The 22,520-nt window shown below is 54.7% G+C and overlaps 2 protein-coding genes across 4 annotated transcripts in view; one reads left to right on the forward strand and one right to left on the reverse strand.

The window, feature by feature from the left end:
* Window positions 1–19,532, forward strand: SNX27 (sorting nexin 27). The gene is made up of 12 exons (XM_085560639.1): window positions 1–286; window positions 4,062–4,293; window positions 5,585–5,777; window positions 7,334–7,398; window positions 8,064–8,168; window positions 8,921–8,999; window positions 10,700–10,863; window positions 12,242–12,331; window positions 13,305–13,454; window positions 14,776–14,904; window positions 16,684–16,743; window positions 17,605–19,532. Exons 1-12 carry the CDS (start codon window positions 27–29, stop codon window positions 17,650–17,652), a joined length of 1,575 nt encoding a protein of 524 aa, XP_085416765.1. The 5' UTR covers window positions 1–26; the 3' UTR covers window positions 17,653–19,532.
* Window positions 19,502–22,520, reverse strand: part of LOC146765373 (CUGBP Elav-like family member 3) — a 17,930-nt gene continuing 14,911 nt past the window's right edge. For all 3 annotated transcript variants that reach the window (XM_085560641.1, XM_085560640.1, XM_085560642.1), the window contains one exon: window positions 19,502–22,462. The gene's annotated coding sequence lies outside the window, so the exon portion shown is untranslated. The remainder of the gene's footprint in view (window positions 22,463–22,520) is intronic.

Consider the following 22,520-nt stretch of genomic DNA (forward strand, 5'->3'; position numbering starts at 1 on the left):
GACGCGCGCCGTGCGCGGACGCCAAGATGGCGGACGAGGAGGGCGAAGCGCGGCCGGGGGCGCGGAACGGAGCCGGGGAGGGACCCCCGGGCGGGCCCCGCGTCGTCCGCATCGTCAAGTCCGAGTCCGGTTACGGCTTTAACGTCCGCGGGCAAGTGAGCGAAGGCGGGCAGCTGCGCAGCATCAACGGCGAGCTGTACGCGCCGCTGCAGCACGTCAGCGCCGTGCTGGGCGGAGGGGCCGCCGACCGCGCCGGGGTGCGCAAGGGGGATCGCATCCTGGAGGTGTGAGTACGGGGGGGCCGCCCACCCGCAGCCCCCCGGCACCGGCCCCGGGAACGCGCCCCGCACACACACGGGCAGGGGGATGGGGGTCCTGAGGGCGGTGAGGGGGATGAGGGGCTCTGAGGGGGATGAGGGGCTCTGAGGGGTATAAGGGGGTTCTGAAGGGGATGAGGGGCTGTGAGAGGCTCTGAGGTGGATGAGGGGCTCTGAGGGGTATAAGGGGGTTCTGAAGGGGATGAGGGGCTGTGAGAGGTTCTGAGGGGGATGAGGGGCTGTGAGAGGTTCTGAGGGGGATGAGGGGCTCTGAGGGGGATAAGGGGGTTCTGAAGGGGATGAGGGAGTTCTGAGGAGGATAAGGGGGCTCTGAGGGGGATGAGGGAGTTCTGAGGGGGATGAGGGTCCTGAGGAGGCTCTAAGGGGGATGAGGGGCTCTGAGGAGGATAAGGGGGCTCTGAGGGGGCTCTAAGGGGGGTGAGGTAGCTCTGAGAGGGATGTGGGGCTCTGAGTGGGGCTCTGAGGGGTTGGGGGGCTCTGAGGGGGCTCTGAGGAGGATAAGGGGGCTCTGAGGGGGATGAGAGGCTCTGAGGGGGTTCTGAAGGGCTTTGAGAGGGGGTACTGAGGGGGTACTTCTGAGGGGGTACTGAGGGAGATGAGGAGGTTCTGAGGGGGTACTGAGGGAGATGAGGAGGTTCTGAGGGGGCTCTGAAGGGCTCTGAGGAGGTTCTGAGGGGGCTCTGAGGGGCTCTGAGGAGGTTCTGAGGGGCTCTGAGGGGCTCTGAGGAGGTTCTGAGGGGGCTCTGAGGGGCTCTGAGGAGGTTCTGAGGGGGTACTGAGGAGGTTCTGAGGGGCTCTGAGGAGGTTCTGAGGGGGTACTGAGGGGGTACTGAGGGAGATGAGGTTCTGAGGGGGCTCTGGGGGTCCCGGGGTGAGGGGACACCGAGCCCTTGGTGCACTCTCGGGGTGCTGAGGGGGCTCAGGGCGGCCTTTGGCTCTGCTGTCATGAGGGGGATTGACAAACGCAGCCCTTGGGGGCTTTTGGGGGGTCCTGAGGGGGCTGAGCATCTTTTGGTGAGGGTGTCATGAGACCCCCACCCCTATTTAGGAATTTGGGGGGTCCTGAGGGGGCTGACCATCTTTTGGTGAGGGTGTCATGAGACCCCCACCCCTATTTAGGAATTTGGGGAGCTCTGAGGGGGCTGGGGGTCCCTTGATGGGGGGGGTGAGACCCCCGGCTTTTTGTGGGAATTTTTGGGGGTCCGGAGGGTCCCTTGGTGAGAGTGTCATGAGACCCCCACCCCTATTTAGGAATTTGGGGGGTCCTGAGGGGTCTAATGCTCCCTTGGTGAGGGTGTCATGACAGGGGGTGAGACCCCCAGCCCCCTTTTTAGGAATTTGGGAGGGTCCTGAGGGGGCTGAGGATTCTTTGCTGAGGGTGCCATGAGTGGGGGCATGAGCCCCCAGCCCTTGAGGAGAATTTGGGGGGTCCTGAGCTCAAACTGAGCCCCCCAACCCTCTCTAGGGGTTTTGGGGAGCCTCTCAAGGGGGAGCCCTTGGATTTCAACAGGGGGTCCCTCCTGGGGAGGTCCGGGGGGCATTTTTAGGGATAAACCCCTTGGATTTCAGCGTAGAGACTCCTAGGAAGGGCAGGGGGAGTTTTTAGGGATAAACCCCTTGGATTTCAGTGTGAGGAGAGCAAAGGAGCCCCTAATTTTAGGGATAAACCCCTTGGATTCCAACCTGGAGACGCTTCCTTCCCACTCCTGCCTCTGGTGTTCTCCAGCTGCTGCTTTTTAACCCCCAAAATTGTAACTTTGCCCCAAAAAACACCTTCCCGTGGGGATATTCCTGCTGGGTGGAAACTCGTCTTCCTTTCCCCCCCAAAAAACCCTCAAACTTTGCAGCTGTTTTGGGGCTGAAATCCCTCAAATCCCAGCGGTGGGGGTTGGTTTTCAGGGATCTCTCCGGGTCGGTGAAGTCCAATTACTGATTAATTCCAGGGATTTCCCAGCTGCAGGAATGTTTTGCTGCCAGCTCTGGAAGTCCGAGGGCTGTGAGGAGCTGTCAGGACCTGCCTGAATCCCGCAGAAATCCCAGCTGGGATTTGGCTCTGTCCCAGCTGACCCAAATTCCCGATTCTTTGATTTTTCCACGCGGGAAAAGCGCTGGAAGCAGGGGGAATTCTGCACCTGGATGTGCCAACTGGGCGAGCAGCGTTCCCAGGCTGAGGGTTTTGTGGGCACTGGGATGAAATTTATGAAAATTTCCCTCATTTTTGAGTGTTTTGGGGAACATTTAAAACGCTGGGTTTGGCGTGAGAGAGAGGAATTTTGGTGCAATATCCTTCCCTTGGATCTGTGTCATCTCCTGGATCTTGATGTCCTTTCCCTGCTCCCCTCACATTCCCTGGATGTTCTCTGGAGGTGGCTTGGGAATGTCTTCAGCATTTCCATGGGAATTTGGGATTTGTTCCCTTTAGGAATGGGGTGAACGTGGAGTGAGCCATGCACAAGCAGGTGGTGGATCTGATCCATGGGAATTCCATGGGAATTTGGGATTTATTCCCTTTAGGAACGGGGTGAACGTGGAAGGAGCCACCCACAAGCAGGTGGTGGATGCACTCCATGGGAATTCCATGGCAATTTGGGATTTATTCCCTTTAGGAACGGGGTGAACGTGGAGGGACACGTACACAAGCAGGTGATGGATGTGCTCCATGGGAATTCCATGGAAATTTGGGATATTTTTCCCTTTAGGAACGGGGTGAACGTGGAAGGACACATAAACAAGCAGGTGGTGGATGTGCTCCATGGGAATTCCATGGGAATTTGGGATTTATTCCCTTTAGGAACGGGGTGAACGTGGAAGGAGACATACACAAGCAGGTGCTGGATGTGCTCCATGGGAATTCCATGGGAATTTGGGATTTATTCCCTTTAGGAACAGGGTGAACGTGGAGGGACACGTACACAAGCAGGTGATGGATGTACTCCATGGGAATTCCATGGGAATTTGGGATATTTTTCCCTTTAGGAACGGGGTGAACGTGGAAGGACACATAAACAAGCAGGTGGTGGATGTGCTCCATGGGAATTCCATGGGAATTTGGGATATTTTTCCCTTTAGGAACGGGGTGAATGTGGAAGGAGCCACCCACAAGCAGGTGCTGGATGTGCTCCATGGGAATTTGGGATATTTTTCCCTTTAGGAACGGGGTGAACGTGGAAGGACACATACACAAGCAGGTGCTGGATGTGCTCCATGGGAATTTGGGATATTTTTCCCTTTAGGAACGGGGTGAACGTGGAAGGACACATACACAAGCAGGTGCTGGATGTGCTCCATGGGAATTTGGGATATTTTTCCGTGCAGGAACGGGGTGAACGTGGAGGGACACACACACAAGCAGGTGGTGGATCTGATCCATGGGAATTTGGTATTTATTCCCTTTAGGAATGGGGTGAACATGGAGGGACACATACACAAGCAGGTGGTGGATCTGATCCATGGGAATTTGGGATATTTTTCCCTTTAGGAACGGGGTGAACGTGGAAGGAGCCACCCACAAGCAGGTGGTGGATCTGATCCATGGGAATTTGGTATTTATTCCCTTTAGGAATGGGGTGAACATGGAGGGACACATACACAAGCAGGTGGTGGATGTGCTCCATGGGAATTTGCGATATTTTTCCCTTTAGGAACGGGGTGAACGTGGAACGACACATACACAATCAGGTGGTGGATGTGCTCCATGGGAATTTGGGATATTTTTCCCTTTAGGAACGGGGTGAACGTGGAAGGAGCCACCCACAAGCAGGTGGTGGATCTGATCCGCGCCGGCGAGAAGGAGCTGGTGCTGACGGTGCTGTCGGTGCCGCCGCACGAGGCCGAGAGCCTGGAGCCGCCCGAGGAGCCGCTGGGGCCGCCCTTCTACGACTACAGCGAGAAGCAGGCGGTGCCCATCTCCATCCCCACCTACAAACACGTGGAGCAGAGCGGGGAGAAGTTCGTGGTGAGGCTTCTTCCCCCACCCCGGGAATTCGGGGGGAAATCCGTGGCTTTGGGGTTTTTGGTTGTCGGGGGGGGTACGGGGGTTGTTGGCGTTAAGTCGCGGGGTTGGGGTGTCGGGGTGTTGAAATATAGGGGTGTTGGTGTGGAGGAATATTGAAATTGAGCAATATTGAAACCTAGGATTATTGAAACATAGGATTATTGAAATATAGGGGTGTTGGTGTAGAGGAATGCGGGGCTGTGGAATATTGAAACCTAGGATTATTGAAAAATAGGATTATTGAAATATAGGGGTGTTGGTGTAGAGGAATATTGAAATTGAGCAATATTGAAACCGAGGGTTATTGAAATATTGGGTAATTGAAATATAGGGGTGTTGGTGTGGAGGAATATTGAAATTGAGCAATACTGAAACCTAGGATTATTGAAACATAGGATTATTGAAATACAGGGGTGTTGGTGTAGAGGAATATTGAAATTGAGCAATATTGAAACCGAGGGTTATTGAAATATTGGGTTATTGAAATATAGGGGTGTTGGTGTGGAGGAATATTGAAATTGAGCAATACTGAAACCTAGGATTATTGAAATATAGGATTATTGAAATATGGGGTTGTTGGTGTAGAGGAATATTGAAATGGAGCAATATTGAAACCGAGGGTTATTGAAATATTGGGTTATTGAAATATAGGGCTGTTGGTGTGGAGGAATATTGAAATGAAGCAATATTGAAACCTAGGATTTTTGAAATATTGGGTTATTGAAATATAGGGGTGTTGGTGTAGAGGAATATTGAAATTGAGCAATATTGAAACCTAGGATTATTGAAAAATAGGATTATTGAAATATAGGGGTGTTGGTGTAGAGGAATATTGAAATTGAGCAATATTGAAACTGAGGGTTATTGAAATATTGGGTAATTGAAATATAGGGGTGTTGGTGTAGCAGAATATGGGGCTGTGGAATATTGAAATTTAGCAATATTGAAACCTAGGATTATTGAAATACAGGATTATTGAAATATAGGGGTGTTGGTGTAGAGGAATATTGAAATTGAGCAATATTGAAACTGAGGGTTATTGAAATATTGGGTAATTGAAATATAGGGGTGTTGGTGTAGCGGAATATGGGGCTGTGGAATATTGAAATTTAGCAATATTGAAACCTCGGATTATTGAAATACAGGATTATTGAAATATAGGGGTGTTGGTGTAGAGGAATCCCGGGCTGTGGAATATTGAAATTTAGCAGATTTGGGGAAGATCTGGGAATTCTGGGGGCTCTCTCCCCAGGTGTACAACGTTTACATGGCCGGGAGGCAGCTGTGCTCCAAGCGCTACCGGGAATTCGCCATCCTGCACCAGAACCTGAAGCGGGAATTCGCCAACTTCACCTTCCCGCGCCTGCCCGGCAAGTGGCCGTTCTCCCTGTCCGAGCAGCAGCTGGACGCCCGCAGGAGGGGCCTGGAGGAGTACCTGGAGAAGGGTGCGGTGCTCCCAGCGTCCCTCCTGGTCCCTAAATACACCCTCGCCCCAATCCCGCACCCCAAAATCCATCCTCACCCCAATCCCACAGCCCACAATCCATCCTGGTTCCTAAATACGCCCTCGCCCCAATCCCGCACCCCAAAATCCATCCTCACCCCGATCCCACAGCCCACAATCCATCCTGGTTCCTAAATACGCCCTCGCCCCAATCCCGCACCCCAAAATCCATCCTCACCCCGATCCCACAGCCCAAAATCCATCCTCACCCCAATCCCACACCCCAAAATCCATCCTCACCCCGATCCCACAGCCCACAATCCATCCTCACCCCAATCCCACAGCCAAAAATCCATCCTGGTCCCTAAATACGCCCTCGCCCCAATCCTGCACCCCAAAATCCATCCTCACCCCAATCCCACACCCCAAAATCCATCCTCACCCCAATCCCACAGCCCACAATCCATACTGGTTCCTAAATACGCCCTCGCCCCAATCCCACAGCCCAAAATCCATCCTGGTCCCTAAATACACACGCATCCCAACCCCACAGCCCAAAATCCTTTCTCATCCCAATCCCACACCCCAAAATCCCTCCTGGTCCCTAAATACACCCTCATCCCAATCCCACACCCCAAAATCCATCCTCATCCCTAAATACACCCTCACCCCAACCCCACAGCCCAAAATCCCTTCTCATCCCAATCCCACAGCCCAAAATCCCTCCTTGTCCCTAAATCCATCCTTATCCCAAAATCCCTCCTCACCCTAATCCCTCATCCCAAAATATCTGATCTCAAAACCCCTCACCCAAATCCTTCCTCATCCCAAATTCCTCCTCATCCCAAATCCTTCCTCATCCCAAATCCTTTCTCATCCCAAAACCCCTCCCCAGCATTCCCAGGGGGGATTCCTGCTCCATTTGTGGGTTTGGGGAGGTTGGGTGGGATTTTGGGGTGGATCCACCTTGGAGAGGGTGTGGATCCATGAGGGACACCAGGACACAGAGAACATGGAGCTAACAATGACCCAGGGGACAGGAGGTGACCCAGGGGACACCTTGGAGAAGGTGTGGATTCATGAGGGACACCAGGACATGGAGAACACAGAGTTAATGGTGGCCCAGAGGACAGGAGGTGGCCCAGGGGACACTCAGTCACCGTGGGGAAGATCTGGATCCATGAGGGACACCAGCACATGGAGAACATGGAGTTAATGGTGACCTAGAGGACAGGAGGTGGCCCAGGGGACACCTTGGAGAGGTTGTGGATCCATGAGGGGGACCAGGACACGGAGAACATGGAGTTAATGGTGGCCCAGAGGACAGGAGGTGGCCCAGGGGACACTCAGTCACCGTGGGGAAGATCTGGATCCATGAGGGACACCAGGACATGGAGAACATGGAGTTAATGGTGACCTAGAGGACAGGAGGTGGCCCAGGTGCAGGAATTCCCTCAGGATGAGGGAGGAGGTTGTGGGCCACCCCTGGAGGGGACATTCCCATGTCCCGGTGACATTCCGGGTGACATTCTGGGTGACATCCCGCGTGTCCCGCAGTGTGCTCCATCCGGGTCATCGGCGAGAGCGACATCATGCAGGAGTTCCTGTCGGAGTCGGACGAGGTGGGTGACGTCATCCCGCGGAATTCCATGGAAAAAAACCCTTCCATGGAATCACCAAGGTGGGAAAACCCCTCCCGTCCCTCTGTCCCCAAGGCCACCCCTGATCCCTGTCCCCAGGTGTCACATCCACGGGTTTTGGGGACAATTCCACCTGAAAATTATGGAGTCCATCAGAATTCCATGGGAAAAAAAACCCCAAATGCTTCCATGGAAAAGCCCTTGGAGCTCCTCAGGTCCCTCTGTCCCCAAGGCCACCCCTGATCCCTGTTCCCAAGTGTCGCATCCACGGATTTTTGGGGCAATTCTGCCCATTTTTTATGGGATTGAGGCACCCCAAGCTCCCAGAATTCCTCCAAACCCCACAATCCCTCAGGATCCAGGGAATGAGTGGGAATTCCAGGGGGTGAATTGGTCCCAAAGCCCCAAATTTGGGACAATTCCCAGGGTGACGATGGATGAAGGGATGAAGGAATTCCATGGGAATTTCCCCAAATATCCCGCCTGGAGCTCCCTGGCCATTCCCTCATCCTGCCCCTCGTGAGAAGAACCCAACCCCATCCCTCCTCCCGCTCCGAATTCCCACTGGGGGATTTTGAGGGATCGCAAACCTCTGGGAAAACAGGGATTTCCTGATTTTTTGGGGGGAATTTCCCCTTTTTTCCCAGAACTACAACGGCGTCTCCGACGTGGAGCTGCGGGTGGCGCTCCCGGACGTCACCACGGTGACGGTGAGGGTGAAGAAGAACAGCACCACGGACCAGGTGTACCAGGTGAGCCCATTCCCACCTGGAATTGCCCTTCCCACCGGGAATTTCCATCCCCTCCACTCAATTTCCTTGGATTTTCCTCTTTCCCACCAGGAATTTCCATCCCCTCAACTCGATTTCTCCACCCCCCTTGGATTTTCCTGTTTTTCCAGCTGGAATTTCCTTCCCCTCACCTGGATTTTCCTTTCCTTTTTCCCACTTGGATTTTCCTCTTTCCCACCTGGAGCTTCCATCTTTTCACCTCAATTTTTATTTCACCACCTGGATTTTCGTTTTTCCCACCTGGATTTTCCTCTTTCCCACCTGCATTTTCCTCTTTCCCACCTGCATTTTCCTCTTTCCCACCTGGAATTTCCTCTTTTCCCACCTGGATTTTCCCCCATTTTTTGAGGATTTGCATCCACTGGATCCATGGATTATGGGGAATAAAACAACCCAGGGCAGACCCTTTGGAAAAAGGAGATGCCAGAGAGCAGGAATTCCAGAATGAACAGGATTTGGGTGTGTTCAGGAATTCCACGCCGACTTTGGGATGATCCCAGGCAGGAATTTCCCCAACTCCTTTTCCTTGGAGGGGAGTCCAGGCTGGAATTTGGAGACCCCACAGCCTCGACATCCCCGGGAACGGGGGGAGAAAAACGGGAATGAGAAGCTGGCCTGGTTCTGCTGGCCCCGTTCCGACCGGGTTTTCCGTGGCCAGGGAATTCCCGGCAACGCCCGGCTGGCGCTGATCCCGTTTTCCCGGCGTTTTCCAGGCGGTGGCTGCCAAGGTGGGCATGGACAGCGTCACCGCCAACTACTTCGCCCTCTTCGAGGTCATCAACCACTCCTTCGGTGAGCCCAGAATTCCGTGGGATTTAGGGAAAAAAAAAAAATGGGAATGGAGGAAAACGCAGGTGCATGGCGTGGGGTTGTGGAATTTGTGGGGCAGGGATGGCTCCCACCACCCCAGGCTGCTCCAGCCTGGATTTGGATGATTCCAGGGGTGGGGAATTCCATGGAATGACCTGGGATGGGGGAAGGATTTATCCCTAAAATCCCATTAAAGCTTACAGGGAATGTTGGAATGGTTTGGGATGGAAAAGGTCATAAAGATCCCTGGGATGTTGGGACCTCCCGCTGTCCCAGGTTGATCCAAGCTGGAATTGGGCACTCCCAGGGATGGGGAATTGTCCTGGCTGGAAAAGCCCCCTGAGGCTGAGGCCAATCCCACCAAATCCCATTCCCCGTGTGCCACTTCCAGGAATTTTTGGGATCATTCCCAGAAATAGTGGCTCCGCCCTGCCCTGAGCAGCCCCTTCCAACACCTAATCACCTTTTCCATGGGGAAATATTCCCGAATATCCAGCCTGGACTTCCCCTGGCACAATTGGAGGGGATCATTCCCGAATTTCCCAGCTTTTCCCAGTGCAGAAGTTGGCTCTCAATGAGTTCCCACACAAGCTCTCCGTGCAGAACCACACCCGGGATTTTTGGGATGTTCCTCCAGATTCCAGGGCTTCTGTAGGGATTTGGGATCATTCAGGAAGGATTCAGGGATAATTTTGGAAAGGCTCGGGATCGTTTTGGAGGATTCGGGGATAATGCTGGAAGATTTTGGGACCATGCTGGAGGATTTGGGGTCACTCTGGAAGAAATTGGGATCACTCTGGAAAGATTTGGGGTCACTCTGGAAGGATTTTGGGAGATTCTGGAGTATTTGGGATCACTGGAAAGATTTAGGAACACTTTGGAAGGATTTGGGATCACTCTGGATGATTTGGGATCACTCTGGAGTATTTGGGATCACTCTGGAAGGATTTGGGGAGATTCTGGATCATTTGGGGTCACTGTGGATGATTTGGGATCACTCTGGAAGGATTTGGGATCACTCTGGAGTATTTGGGATCACTCTGGAAGGGTTTGGGGTAATTCTGGATGATTTGGGATCATTCTGGAATAATTTAGTGACATTCTGGAAGGATTTGGGGTCACTCTTGAGTATTTGGGATCACTCTGGAAGGATTTGGGATCACTCTGGATGATTTGGGATCACTCTGGAGTATTTGGGGACATTCAGGAAGGATTTGGGATCACTCTGGAAGGATTTAGGATCACTCTGGAAGGATTTGGGATCACTCTGGAGTATTTGGGGTCACTCTGGATGATTTGGGATCACTCTGGAGTATTTGGGATCACTCTGGAAGGATTTGGGATCACTCTGGAGTATTTGGGATCACTCTGGATGATTTGGGATCACTCTGGAGTATTTGGGGACATTCAGGAAGGATTTGGGATCACTCTGGAAGGATTTGGGATCACTCTGGAGTATTTGGGATCACTCTGGATGATTTGGGATCACTCTGGAGTATTTGGGGACATTCAGGAAGGATTTGGGATCACTCTGGAAGGATTTGTGACCATTTTTGCCTGCTCCCCGTGCGAAAACCCCATTTTAAGGCCGATTCTTTTTGCCTCTCCGGGCATCCCCGTCCTCCCCGCGCCCTGACCCCGGCATTCCGCGGCCTCTCCGGGATTTCCGGGCCCGATCCCAGTGCGGAAGTTGGCTCCCAACGAGTTCCCCCACAAGCTCTACGTGCAGAATTACACCTCGGCCGTGCCGGGGACGTGCCTGACCCTGCGCAAGTGGCTCTTCACCACCGAGGAGGAGGCGCTGCTCAACGACAACGACCTGGCCGTGGCCTACTTCTTCCACCAGGTCCGGAATTCCCGCCTGGAATTCCTCTGGAATGCCCCTGAGGGTCGGGAAAACTCCTCACGGGGTGGTTGGGTCCCATAGTTGCTCCCAAAGTTGGATTTTGGGGTTTGGTTGTTTTTATGGGATTGAGGCACCCCAAAGTTCTTGAGGCACACCAAGGTTCTCAGGCCACCCCAAGGTCTCCCAGATGAGGAATTCCCACCTGGAATTCCCACCTGGAATTCCTCTGGAATGCCCCTGTGGATGGGGAAAATTCTTGTGGGGTCATTGGATCCCAGAGTTCATCCCAAAGTTGGATGAGGTTTGGTTGTTTTTATGGGATTGAGGCACCCCAAGGGTCTTGAGGCACTCCAAGGTTCCCCTAGGTCCAGAATTCCCACCTGGAATTCCTCTGGAGTGCCCCTGTGGGTCAGTAAAACTCCTCACGGGGCGTTTGGGTCCCACAGTTGATCCCAAAGTTGGATTTTGGGGTTTGGTTGTTTTTATGGGATTGCAGTAACCAGAATTCTCTGGCCACTCCAGGGTTCCCCAGGTGAGGAATTCCCACCAGGAATTCCCACCTGGAATTCCTCTGGAATGCCCCTATGGCTGGGGAAAATTCTCACGGGGCGTTTGGGTCCCACAGTTGATCCCAAAGTTGGATTTTGGGGTTTTGGTTGTTTTTATGGGATTGAGGCACCCCAAGGTCCTGCAGGTGAGGAATTCCCGGCAGGAATTCTCATTCCTGTTAGGAGAGGTGGTTGGGTGCCGTGGTTGATCCCAGTTTTCCTCATTCCACCTGGTTTTGTGGGATTGAGGCGCCCCGAGCTCCCAGCATTGCTCCACAGGTGAGGAATTCCCAGCTGGAATTCCCGTTCAGGTTGGGAAGGGTCACTGGGAGCTGCTTGGGCCCAATGGTTGATCCCAATTTGGGGGAATTCCACCCGTTTTTTGTGGGATTGAGGCACTCCTGGAATCGCTCCAAAACCTGCTGTCCTTTGGGATGCAGGGATTGGGGTGGGAATTCCAGAGGCAAATCCAGCTGGCTGCCAAATCCCAAATTTGGAGAATTCCAGGGATGGAATTCCAGCACTACCATCCCCAAGGAAATCCCCTTTTCCCACCCAAATTCCCCCGATTTGGTGCCTGGATCATCCTCTTCTGTTCCCAAGAATTCCCAGCCTTCCCAAATCCATCCTCCCACGCCAAGGGACCTTTTCCCAAACTCCCTGTGGATATTCCAGGACCTCCCATGGGATTTGGGATGGGAAAATCCCCCCTCGGAGCCTGGAATTTGGGATCAGAACCCCCGAGGGTGCAGCAGGAGGCGGCTCCTCCTCCTGCCATCCCGAATCCCGGATTTTTCCCGGTTTTATCCCGTTTTTCCTGCCGTCCCCAGGCCGTTGATGACGTCAAGAAAGGCTACATCAAAGCCGAGGAGAAATCCTACCAGCTCCAGAAGCTCTGCGAGCAGAGGAAGATGGTCATGGTGGGTGAATCCCGGGAATGTCCCCGTGGGATCCCTGGAATGTCCCCATGGGATCCCTGGAATGTCCCCATGGGATCCCTGGAATGTCCCCGTGGGATCCCTGGAATGTCCCCGTGGGATCCCTGGAATGTCCCCATGAGATCCCTGCCTGTGTCTGGATCCCCAGGGAATCCCTGGGATCCCATGGGATCCCTGGATTGTCCCCATGGAATCTCTGGAATGTCCCCATGGGATCCCTGGATTGTCCCCATGGAATCTCTGGAATGTCCCCATGGGATCCCTGGATTGTCCCCATGGGATCCCTGGATTGTCCCCATGGAATCTCTGGAATGTCCCCATGGGATCCCTGGAATGTCCCCATGGGATCCCTGGATTGTCCCCATGGAATCTCTGGAATGTCCCCATGGGATCCCTGGAATGTCCCCATGGGATCCCTGGATTGTCCCCATGGAATCTCTGGAATGTCCCCATGGAATCCCTGCCTGTGTCTGGATCCCAGTGACTCCCTGGCACCCCGGTGACTCCCATGGGATCCCGGTGCACTCCCAGGGGTCCTGGTCACTCCCTGGCACCCCGGTGCATTCCTGGGGGTCCCGGTGACTCCCAGGGGTCCTGGTCACTCCCTGGCACCCCAGTGGCACCCCGGTGACCCCCGGTGACTCCCGGTGACTCCCGGTGACCCCCGGTGGGCCCCGGTGACCCCCGGTGACTCCCGGTGACTCCCGGTGACCCCCGGTGGGCCCCGGTGACCCCCGGTGACTCCCGGTAACCCCCGGTGACTCCCGGTGAGCCCCAGTGACCCCCGGTGACTCCCGGTGACTCCCGGTGACCCCCGGTGACCCCCGGCGAGCCCCGGTGACCCCCGGTGACCCCCGGTGACTCCCGGTGACCCCCGGTGAGCCCCGGTGACCCCCGGTGAGCCCCGGTGACCCCCGGTGAGCCCCGGTGACTCCCGGGACGGCCGTTCCCGCAGTACCTGAACATGCTGCGGACGTGCGAGGGCTACAACGAGATCACCTTCCCGCACTGCTCGTGCGACTCGCGCCGCAAGGGCCACGTCATCTCGGCCATCAGCATCCGCCACTTCAAACTGCACGCCTGCACCGAGGAGGGGCAGCTGGAGGTGCGGCCCGGGGCATCCCCGAATCCTGGGGGCATCCCCGAATCCCTGGGGGCATCCCCGAATCCCTGGGGGCATCCTGAAATCCCTGGGGGCATCCTGAAATCCCTGGGGGCATCCTGAAATCCCTGGGGGCATCCCCGGGGGCATCCCCAAATCCCTGGGGGCATCCCCAAATCCTGGGGTCATCCCCGAATCCCTGGGGGCATCCTGAAATCCCTGGGGGCATCCCGAAATCCCTGGGGTCATCCCTGGGGTCATCCCCAAATCCCTGGGGTCATCCCCAAATCCTGGGGTCATCCCCGGGCTCATCCCCAAATCCGGGGGTCATCCCCGGGGTCATCCCCAAATCCCTGCAGCCACCCCCGGAGTCATCCCCAAACCCCAGGGTCATCCCCAAATCCCTGGGGTCATCCCTGGGGTCATCCCCAAATCCCTAGGGTCATCCTAAAATCCCTGGGGTCATCCCCGGGGTCATCCCCAAATCCTGGGGTCATCCCTAATCCCCAGGGTCATCCCTGGGGTCATCCTAAAATCCTGGGGTCATCCTAAAATTCCTGCGGCCACCTCCAGGTCATCCTAAAATCCCTGGGGTCATCCCTGCGGCCACCCCCGGGTCATCCCCAATCCCCAGGGTCATCCCCGGGCTCATCCCCAAATCCCTGCGGCCATCCCTGGGGTCATCCCTAAACCCTCAGGTCATCCCAAAATCCTGAGGTCATCCCTGTGGCCATCCCCAATCCCTGGGGTCATTCCCAAATCCCTGGGGTCATCCCCAGGGTCATCCCCAATCCCTGGGGTCATCCCCAGGGTCATCCCCAAATCCCTGGGGTCATTCCCAATCCCTGGGGTCATCCCCGGGGTCATCCCCAATCCCCGGGGTCATCCCGAATTCCCGGGGTCATCCCTGGGGTCATCTCCAGTCCCTGAGGTCATTTCCATATCCTTGGGATCATCCCAACTCCCTGGAATTTTCCCTGGGATCACCCAACTCCCTGGAATTTTCCCTGGGACCATCCCAACTCCCTGGAATTTTCCCTGGGATCACCCAACTCCCTGGAATTTTCCCTGGGACCATCCCAACTCCCTGGAATTTTCCCTGGGACCATCCCAACTCCCTGGAATTTTCCCTGGGATCACCCAACTCCCTGGCATTTTCCCTGGGACCGTCGCTGCCCTCACCCCTTTGGATTTGCTCGTCCCTGGGCTCTCCCGGGATTTGGGGGGCGCAGCCGCTGCTCTCCGGGATGACTCCGGGAGTGCTCCCTCCATCCCGGGGGCTCCGGGGGGCTCCCGGCTCAGCGGGGGCTCGGGAATGGCGCAGAACCAGGTGATCGCCTTCGAGTGGGAGGAGATGCAGCGCTGGGACACGGACGAGGAGGGCATGGCCTTCTGCTTCGAGTACGCGCGCGCCGAGAAGAAACCGCGCTGGGTCAAGATCTTCACGCCCTACGTGAGTGTCCCGTGCCAGCCCCACCCGGAACGCCGTCGAATCCCGCCCGGAATTCCCTCCCATCCCGCCCAAATCCTGCCCGGAACGCCATCAAATCCCGCCCGGAATTCCCTCCCATCCCGCCCAAATCCTGCCCGGAACGCCGTCGCATCCCGCCCGGAATTCCCTCCCATCCCGCCCAAATCACGCCTGGAATTCCCTCCAATCCCGCCCAAATCCCGCCCGGAATTCCCTCTGATCCCACCCAAATCCCACCTGGAATTCCCTCCAATCCCGCCCAAATCCCACCTGGAATTCCCTCCGATCCCGCCCAAATCCCACCTGGAATTCCCTCCGATCCCACCCAAATCCCACCTGGAATTCCCTCCAATCCCACCCAAATCCAGCCCGGAACTCCCTCCAATCCTGCCCGGAATGCCCTCCGATCCTGCCCAGAATTCCCTCCCATCCCGCCCAAATCCCACCTGGAATTCCCTCCGATCCCACCCAAATCCCACCTGGAATTCCCTCCGATCCCACCCAAATCCTGCCCGGAACTCCCTCCAATCCTGCCCAGAACACCCTCCAATCCTGCCCGGAATGCCCTCCGATCCTGCCCGGAATTCCCTCCCATCCCGCCCAAATCCCACCCGGAATTCCCTCCGATCCAGCCCAAATCATGCCCGGAACGCCCTCCGATCCCACCCAAATCCCGCCCGGAACTCCCTCCAATCCCACCCAAATCCCACCCGGAATTCCCTCCATTCCCACCCAAATCCCGCCTGGAATTCCCTCCATTCCCACCCAAATCCCGCCTGGAATTCCCTCCCATCCCACCCAAATCCCACCTGGAATTCCCTCCATTCCCACCCAAATCCCGCCTGGAATTCCCTCCGATCCCACTCAAATCCCACTTTGAATTCCTTCCAATCCCAACCGGAATTCCCTCCAATCCCACCCAAATCCCACCCAGAATTCCCTCCAATCTCACCCAGAATTCCCTCAAATCCCGTCTGGAATTCCCTCAAATCTCACCCGGAATTCCTTCCAATCCCACCCAGAATTCCCTCCAATCCCGCCCGGAATTCCCTCCAATCTCACCCGGAATTCCCTCAAATCCCACCTGGAATGCCCTCAAATCTCACCCGGAATTCCCTTGGGAATGGGATGTGTGAGTGGAATTCCCACAAATCCTGCCCAGAATTCCCTTGGGAATGGGATGTGTGAGTGTCCTGAATCCCGCCTGGAATTCCCTCAAATGCTGCCCAGAATTCCTTAGGGAATGGGATGTGTGAGTGTCCCAATCCTGCACAGAATTCCCTCAAATCCTGCCTAGAATTCCCCTTGGGAATGGGATCACGAGTATCCCAATCCTGCCCAGGATTCCCTCCAATCCCACCCGGAATTCCCTTGGGAATGGCATCGTGAGTGTCCCAGTCCCACCCAGAATTCCCTCAAATCCCACCTGGAATTCCTCAGACCCCCTCTGGAGCTGCTGGCTCCTGTTTGGAATTCCTGGTTCCTCCCTGGAGCTCCTCTCCAAAATTCCTCTGGAGCTCCTGGTTTTTCCCGGGATCTGCTGGATCCAGAAATTCCAGACCAAAACCAGGAGGCTCCTGACTCCCCTCTGGAATTCCTGATTCCTGTCTGGAGCTGCTGGATCCTTCCCAGAGCCTCTGGATTTTCCCTGGAGCTGCTGGATCCAGAACCTCCCGACAGGAACCAGGAGCTCCTGCCCGGAATTCCCATTTCCCCCCTGGATCTCCTGGATTTTCCCTGATTCCCGTTTTTCCCTGGCAGTTCAATTACATGCACGAGTGCTTCGAGCGAGTCTTCTGCGAGCTCAAGTGGAGGAAGGAGGTGAGAATTCCAAACTTTTCCCTTTCCCGGGTGGTTTTCCGTGGGAAAAGCTTCTCCTGCTCCGTCATTCCCACAGGGAGCGACTGGGTAATCCCAGGATGGGGATTCATGGAAAAAAGAGCTGCAGCTGTTGGGAAAAGGCTCCTGGAGCTGGGAATGGCCAGGATAAATCTGGGAAAAGCCTTGGGAGTTGGGAATGCCAGGATAAATGTGGGATCAGCCTTCCTTCTCCATCCCATTTCCCTCCTCCTCCCACTTTAAGGAGAATTTTCCTGCCCTGCATCCATGGGCTGCTCCCGTGGGTTGTCCCAGGGGTTGGGATGTGGAAATGTGGGAATTTTCCACCTTTTCCTCCTGATTCTGGGAAGCCCTGGATGCCAGGAAATCCATTGGGAGCAGGAATGGGGCGAGGAATTGGAATTTAAATTGGGATTGGGATTAGAATTGGAATTTAAATTTGGATTGGGGTTGGAAATGGAATTTAAATTGGGACTGGGATTAGAATTGGAATTTAAATTGGGATTGGAATTTAAATTGGGATTGGGGTTGGAATTTAAATTTTGATTGGAATTTAAATTTGAGCTGGGATTGAAATTGGAATTGGGATTAGAATTGGAATTTAAATTGGCATTGGGATTGGAATTGGGATCAGGATTAGGATTGGAATTGTCATTGGGATTGTGATTCCCATTGGGATCAGGATTGTGATTCCCATTGGGATCAGGATTGGGGAATTGTGATTCCCACTGGGATCAGGATTGTGATTCCCATTGGGATCAGGATTGTGGTTCCCACTGGGATCAGGATTGGGAATTCCGGGGTTCTTCCCCCTTCACTCCTCCCCTTTTCCTTCTTTTCCAGAACCTTTTCCAGCTGGTCAGGTCACAGCAAAGGGACGCAGCCACTTAACCCCGGCAGCTTTTCCAAAAAAAATTCCCAAAAAAAATCCCTTATTGTATTAAAGCCCCGCCCCGCCCCAAACTAAATCTCATTAATTCCAAATCCATTCGTGCCCATCATCTTTATGGAATTCCAGAGGAAAAAAAAAAAAACAAAAAAAAAAAACTGGGAAAAGCCACCTGAGGGGGCTCCTTTTTCCCCCACTCGGATCCAGCTCCAGGCTGGGAATTTTGGGATTTAGTTTTTTTTCTTTTTAATTTTTACAACTGGAATCGAAAAATTGTTGTTGATGTGGAAAAATAAGGGGAGGAAAAAAATCAGGAAAAAACCCTGGGAATGTTCCATTCCTGCCTGGGCATCGGTGGGAATAATTCCTTTAAAATCCCACGGGGTGGCAGCAGCTTTTAAAGGGATTTTCCTGTTTTCTCCTCCCAGTCTGGTTTTTCTTTTTAATCACTAGGGATTAAAAAAAAAAAAAACAGGAAAAACATCCAAAAGGAGTAAAATTCCAAGGAAATGCCTCGTGGGTTTGTATTCCCAATTTTTGGGGGTGTTTTCCCAGGGATTTGGGTGTGCCCAGATCCTTGGGGTGGGATCAGGATCCCGAGGCTGCCCCTGGATGGGGATGAGCAGCTCCCAGGAGGAAAAAAAACCTGGAAAAATCCAATTTTCCCTAATTTCCAGTGGGATTTTCCCCTGGATCCAGTGGCTGGGCGGCTCCCAGGAGGAAAAATAACCCAGAAAAATCCAATTTTCCCTATTTTTGAGCACTTTTGATCCGTGACTTGGGTGTCCAAGCAGGAGAAATAACCTGGAAAAAACCATTTTCCCTCGTTTTGAGCAGGATTTTTCCAGAGTTCTGGAGGAAAATAAGATGGAAAATTAATTTTCCCTGTTTTTGAGCGGCTGGGACGTTCCCAGGAGAGGAAAATCCCATTTTTTCCCTGGTTTGGAGCAGGAATTTTCCATGTCTTGGGTGGATGAGCAGCTCCCAGAGGGAAAAACCCTCTGGAAAAGAGATTTTCCCTAATTTGCAGTGGGTCTTTCCCATGTTTTGGGAGGAAAAATATCATGGAAAAACTTCTTTTTCTTTGATTTTGAGCACGATTTTTCCGTGGATCCAGCAGCTGAGCGATTCCCGGAAGGAAAAACTGTGGAAAACCCGTTTTTCCCTGGTTTTGAGTGGGATTTTCCCATGGTTTGGGAGATAAAAATCACCTGGAAAATCCGTTTTTCCCTGGTTTTGGGCTGGCCTGGAGCCGGTCCCGCCGGGGTTTGGGGTGGATTTGGGAATTTGGGAATCCTGGCCTCATTCCCCACCTCTGGAATGCTCCAAAAGGGGATTTTTCCCCAAAATTCCCTTTTTTTGGAAGGGTTTTTCCCCACTCCTCCCCCTGGAGCCGGGATGGGGGAAAATTTTTTTTTTTTTAATTTTTTTTTTTTGGGATAGGGGAAAATCCCAAATCCTCAGCTCTGGAGCAGCTGGGAATTAATTCCATTAATTGAATCCCTGTAATTAATTGGATTTCCGTTGTCCTCGGGAGCCCTGAGCTGTGGAAAACCCAGGAATGGGGGAGGGAAATTGGGAGAAGTTTGGGAATTCCCAAAATCCCCCCTCTAAAAATCTCCTTCAGCACCCCCTAATTTGGGTAAAAAAAAAACAATTTTGATCCCAATTTTCCCCATCTCCCTGTGGATTTTTTAATCCGAAAAAAAAACCCCAAAAAAGGGAGAAATCGGTCAAAAAAAACCAAAAAAATACAAAAGCAAAACCCTGCCCCCCATTCTTTGTCCCATTTTCCCTCTTCCTGCTGCTCCCATTCCTCGGGTTCCCTTTAGTGTAATTAATTGTAACATATTCTTTTAAATAAATTGATTTATTGAGGAAATTCCGGAGGGCCGTGGCCGTGCTCCTTCCCCGAAATCCAGGAAAATCCAGGGACGGTCTCAAACTTCTGGAATTTGGGAACTCGGTGGGGGTTTTTTTAAGGTGTGGGTTTGGGGGGTGGTTTTTTTTGTTTGTTTATTATTATTATTGTTATTATTAATAATTAATTATTTCGACAGAAAAACCAAAAAAAAGAGGGGAAAAAAAAAGTCAATTCTAAAAGGAACTGCAATAAATAGCAAATAAATAAAGCCTCGAGCCCGGGGGGCTTCACACCCCCAAACCCCCCCCCCACCCCAAAATCAACCCAAACCCCCCAAAACGGGGGGACACGGAGGGGGCCCAACCCCCCTTGTGTACGGGGGGGGCAAAGGTTTGGGGGGCACTGTCCCAGTTTGGGGTGCTGGGGGCACTGGTTTGGGGGCACTGTCCCAGTTTGGGGGGCACTGTCCCAGTTTGGGGGCACCGTCCCAGTTTGGGGGGCACTGTCCCAGTTTGGGGGCGCTGTCCCAGTTTGGGGGCACTGTCCCAGTTTGGGGGGCACTGTCCCAGTTTGGGGGCACTGTCCCAGTTTGGGGGCACCGTCCCAGTTTGGGTGCTGGGGGCACTGGTTTGGGGTGTTGGGGTTTGGGGCCCTGGGGGGCTCCGGGCTGGGCACGGCCCCGGTTTGGCTGGTGGGGGCCGGCACCCCCCGGATTTGGGATCATTTGGGATCGTTTGGGATTTGGGGCCGGGCGGGGCTGGAGCTGCGTGTCCCTGTCCGTGTCCCTGTCCGTGTCCCTGTCCCATGTCCGTGTCCGTGTCCCTGTCCCCTGTCCCTGTCCGTGTCCCATGTCTGTGTCTGTGCCCATGTCCCATGTCCCTGTCCCTGTCCGTGTCCGTGTCCGTGTCCCTGTCCCTGTCCCGTGTCCCTGTCCGTGTCCGTGTCCCATGTCCGTGTCCCGTGTCCGTGTCCATGTCCCGTGTCCCGTGTCCGTGTCCCGTGTCCCTGTCCGTGTCCCGTGTCACTGTCCCTGCTGCGGCCGCTCCCGGTGTCTCCTGGATTTGGCCGGTTTGGAGTTCCCAGGAATTCCCGGGATCGGCCGCTCCGTGTCCACCCGGCTCCTGATGGGGACATTTCGGGAATGGGACATCCCAAAAGCGGGAACATCCCAAACGCGGGAACATCCCAAAAGCGGGAACATCCCAAAAGCGGGAACATCCCAAAAGTGGGAACATCCCAAAAGCGGGAACATCCCAAAAGCGGGAACATCCCAAAAGCGGGAACATCCCAAAAGCGGGAACATCCCGGGATCCGGGCTGAAGCGTCCCACGGCCGGGGCCTTCCAGGACCGGATCATTCCGGGACCGGATCATTCCGGGATCGGATCATTCCGGTGTCGGAACATCTGCTGGATTGTTCTGGAATTGGATCATTCCAGTGTCAGAGCATCTGCTGGAACGTTCCGGAATCGGTGTCGGATCATTCCGGTGTCGGAGCGTTCCGGTCCTGGATCCCTCCGATCTTGGAGCATCCCGGTAACGGAGCATCCCCAGGCTGGGACATTCCGGGCTTGGAGCATCCCGGTGTGGGATCGTCCTGCTGTGGGATCGTCTGTGGGATCGTCTGTGGGATCATCCCGGTGTGAGATCGTCCCGCTGCATCTGTGGGATCCTCTGTGGGATCATCCCACTGCGGGATCATCCCAGTACTGGAGCATCCCTGCTGTGGGATCATCTCTGGGATCCTCTGTGGGATCATCCCGGTGTGGGATCATCCCGGTGTGGGATCGTCTGTGGGATCCTCTGTGGGATCATCCCACTGTGGGATCATCCTGCTGTGGGATTGTCTGTGGGATCATCCCACTGTGGGATCATCTCAGTGTGGGATCATCTGTGGGATCATCTGTAGGATCATCCCGGTGTGGGATCATCTGTGGGATCCTCTGTGGGATCATCTCGGTGTGGGATCATCTGTGGGATCCTCTGTGGGATCATCCCGGTGTGGGATCCTCTGTGGGATCCTCTGTGGGATCATCCCGGTGTGGGATCCTCTGTGGGATCCTCTGTGGGATCCTCTGTGGGCTCGTCCCAGTATCGGCATTCCCGTGGTGGAACTTTCCGGTATCGGAGCTCCCTGATCCCGTGGGGAATGTCCCGGAGTGGGACCAGCCCAGTCCCAGTCCCAGTTTATCCCAGTTTATGCCAGTCCATCCCGGTCCCAGTTTATCCCAGTTTATCCCAGTCCCAGTTTATCCCAGTCCCAATTCATCCCAGTTTATCCCAGTCCCAGTTTATCCCAGTCCCAGTCCATCCCAGTTTATCCCAGTCCCAGTCCATCCCAGTCCCAGTTTATCCCAGTCCCAGTCCATCCCAGTCTCAGTCCATCCCAGTCCCAGTTTATCCCAGTTTATCCCAGTCCCGGCCCATCCCGCGGGGAAACTGAGGCAGGCTGTGGGCGGAGCGGGTGGCAGTGGCAGTGTTGGGGTCCCGCTGCGCCCCCGGGATGGAATTGGGGGGGGGGGGGCGAGTCTCCCCTTTGGGACCCCCCCAAAAGTCCCCCGGGACCCCCAGAGACCCCCCCCAGTTTGGAGCTGCTTTTGGTCCTGTTTGGTGAGAAAAGCCCCAAAAAGGGTCCCCGGGGGGGGGGGGGGGTCCTTTGGGGGGACCCCCAGGGTGGGCACGACCCCCCAAAAACGGAGTGGGGGTGTGGCTGCTGGGGGGGAACTGGGCTGGACTGGGATGGACTGGGCTGGACTGGGATGGACTGGGATGGACTGGGATGAACTGGGATGGACTGGGATGGGGTCTGGGGGGGTCCATCCTTCCTGAGCGTGGGGGGGTCTGGGCCCCCCCAGCAGGACAGAGCCCCCCACCCACCCACCCCCCCGGGCACCGCTGGGTTTGGGGGTGGGGGGGGCACCCAAAGGTGCTGCTCCGGCGCCTCCGGACCTGGGGAGGGAAAATTTGGGGATGGGGGTTAAACAATTTGGGGGGGCACTTCCAGCCC

This window comes from Lonchura striata, chromosome 25, assembly GCF_050655825.1.
Source record: "Lonchura striata isolate lonStrDom1 chromosome 25, ASM5065582v1, whole genome shotgun sequence".
Classification (NCBI taxonomy): Eukaryota; Metazoa; Chordata; class Aves; order Passeriformes; family Estrildidae; genus Lonchura; species Lonchura striata.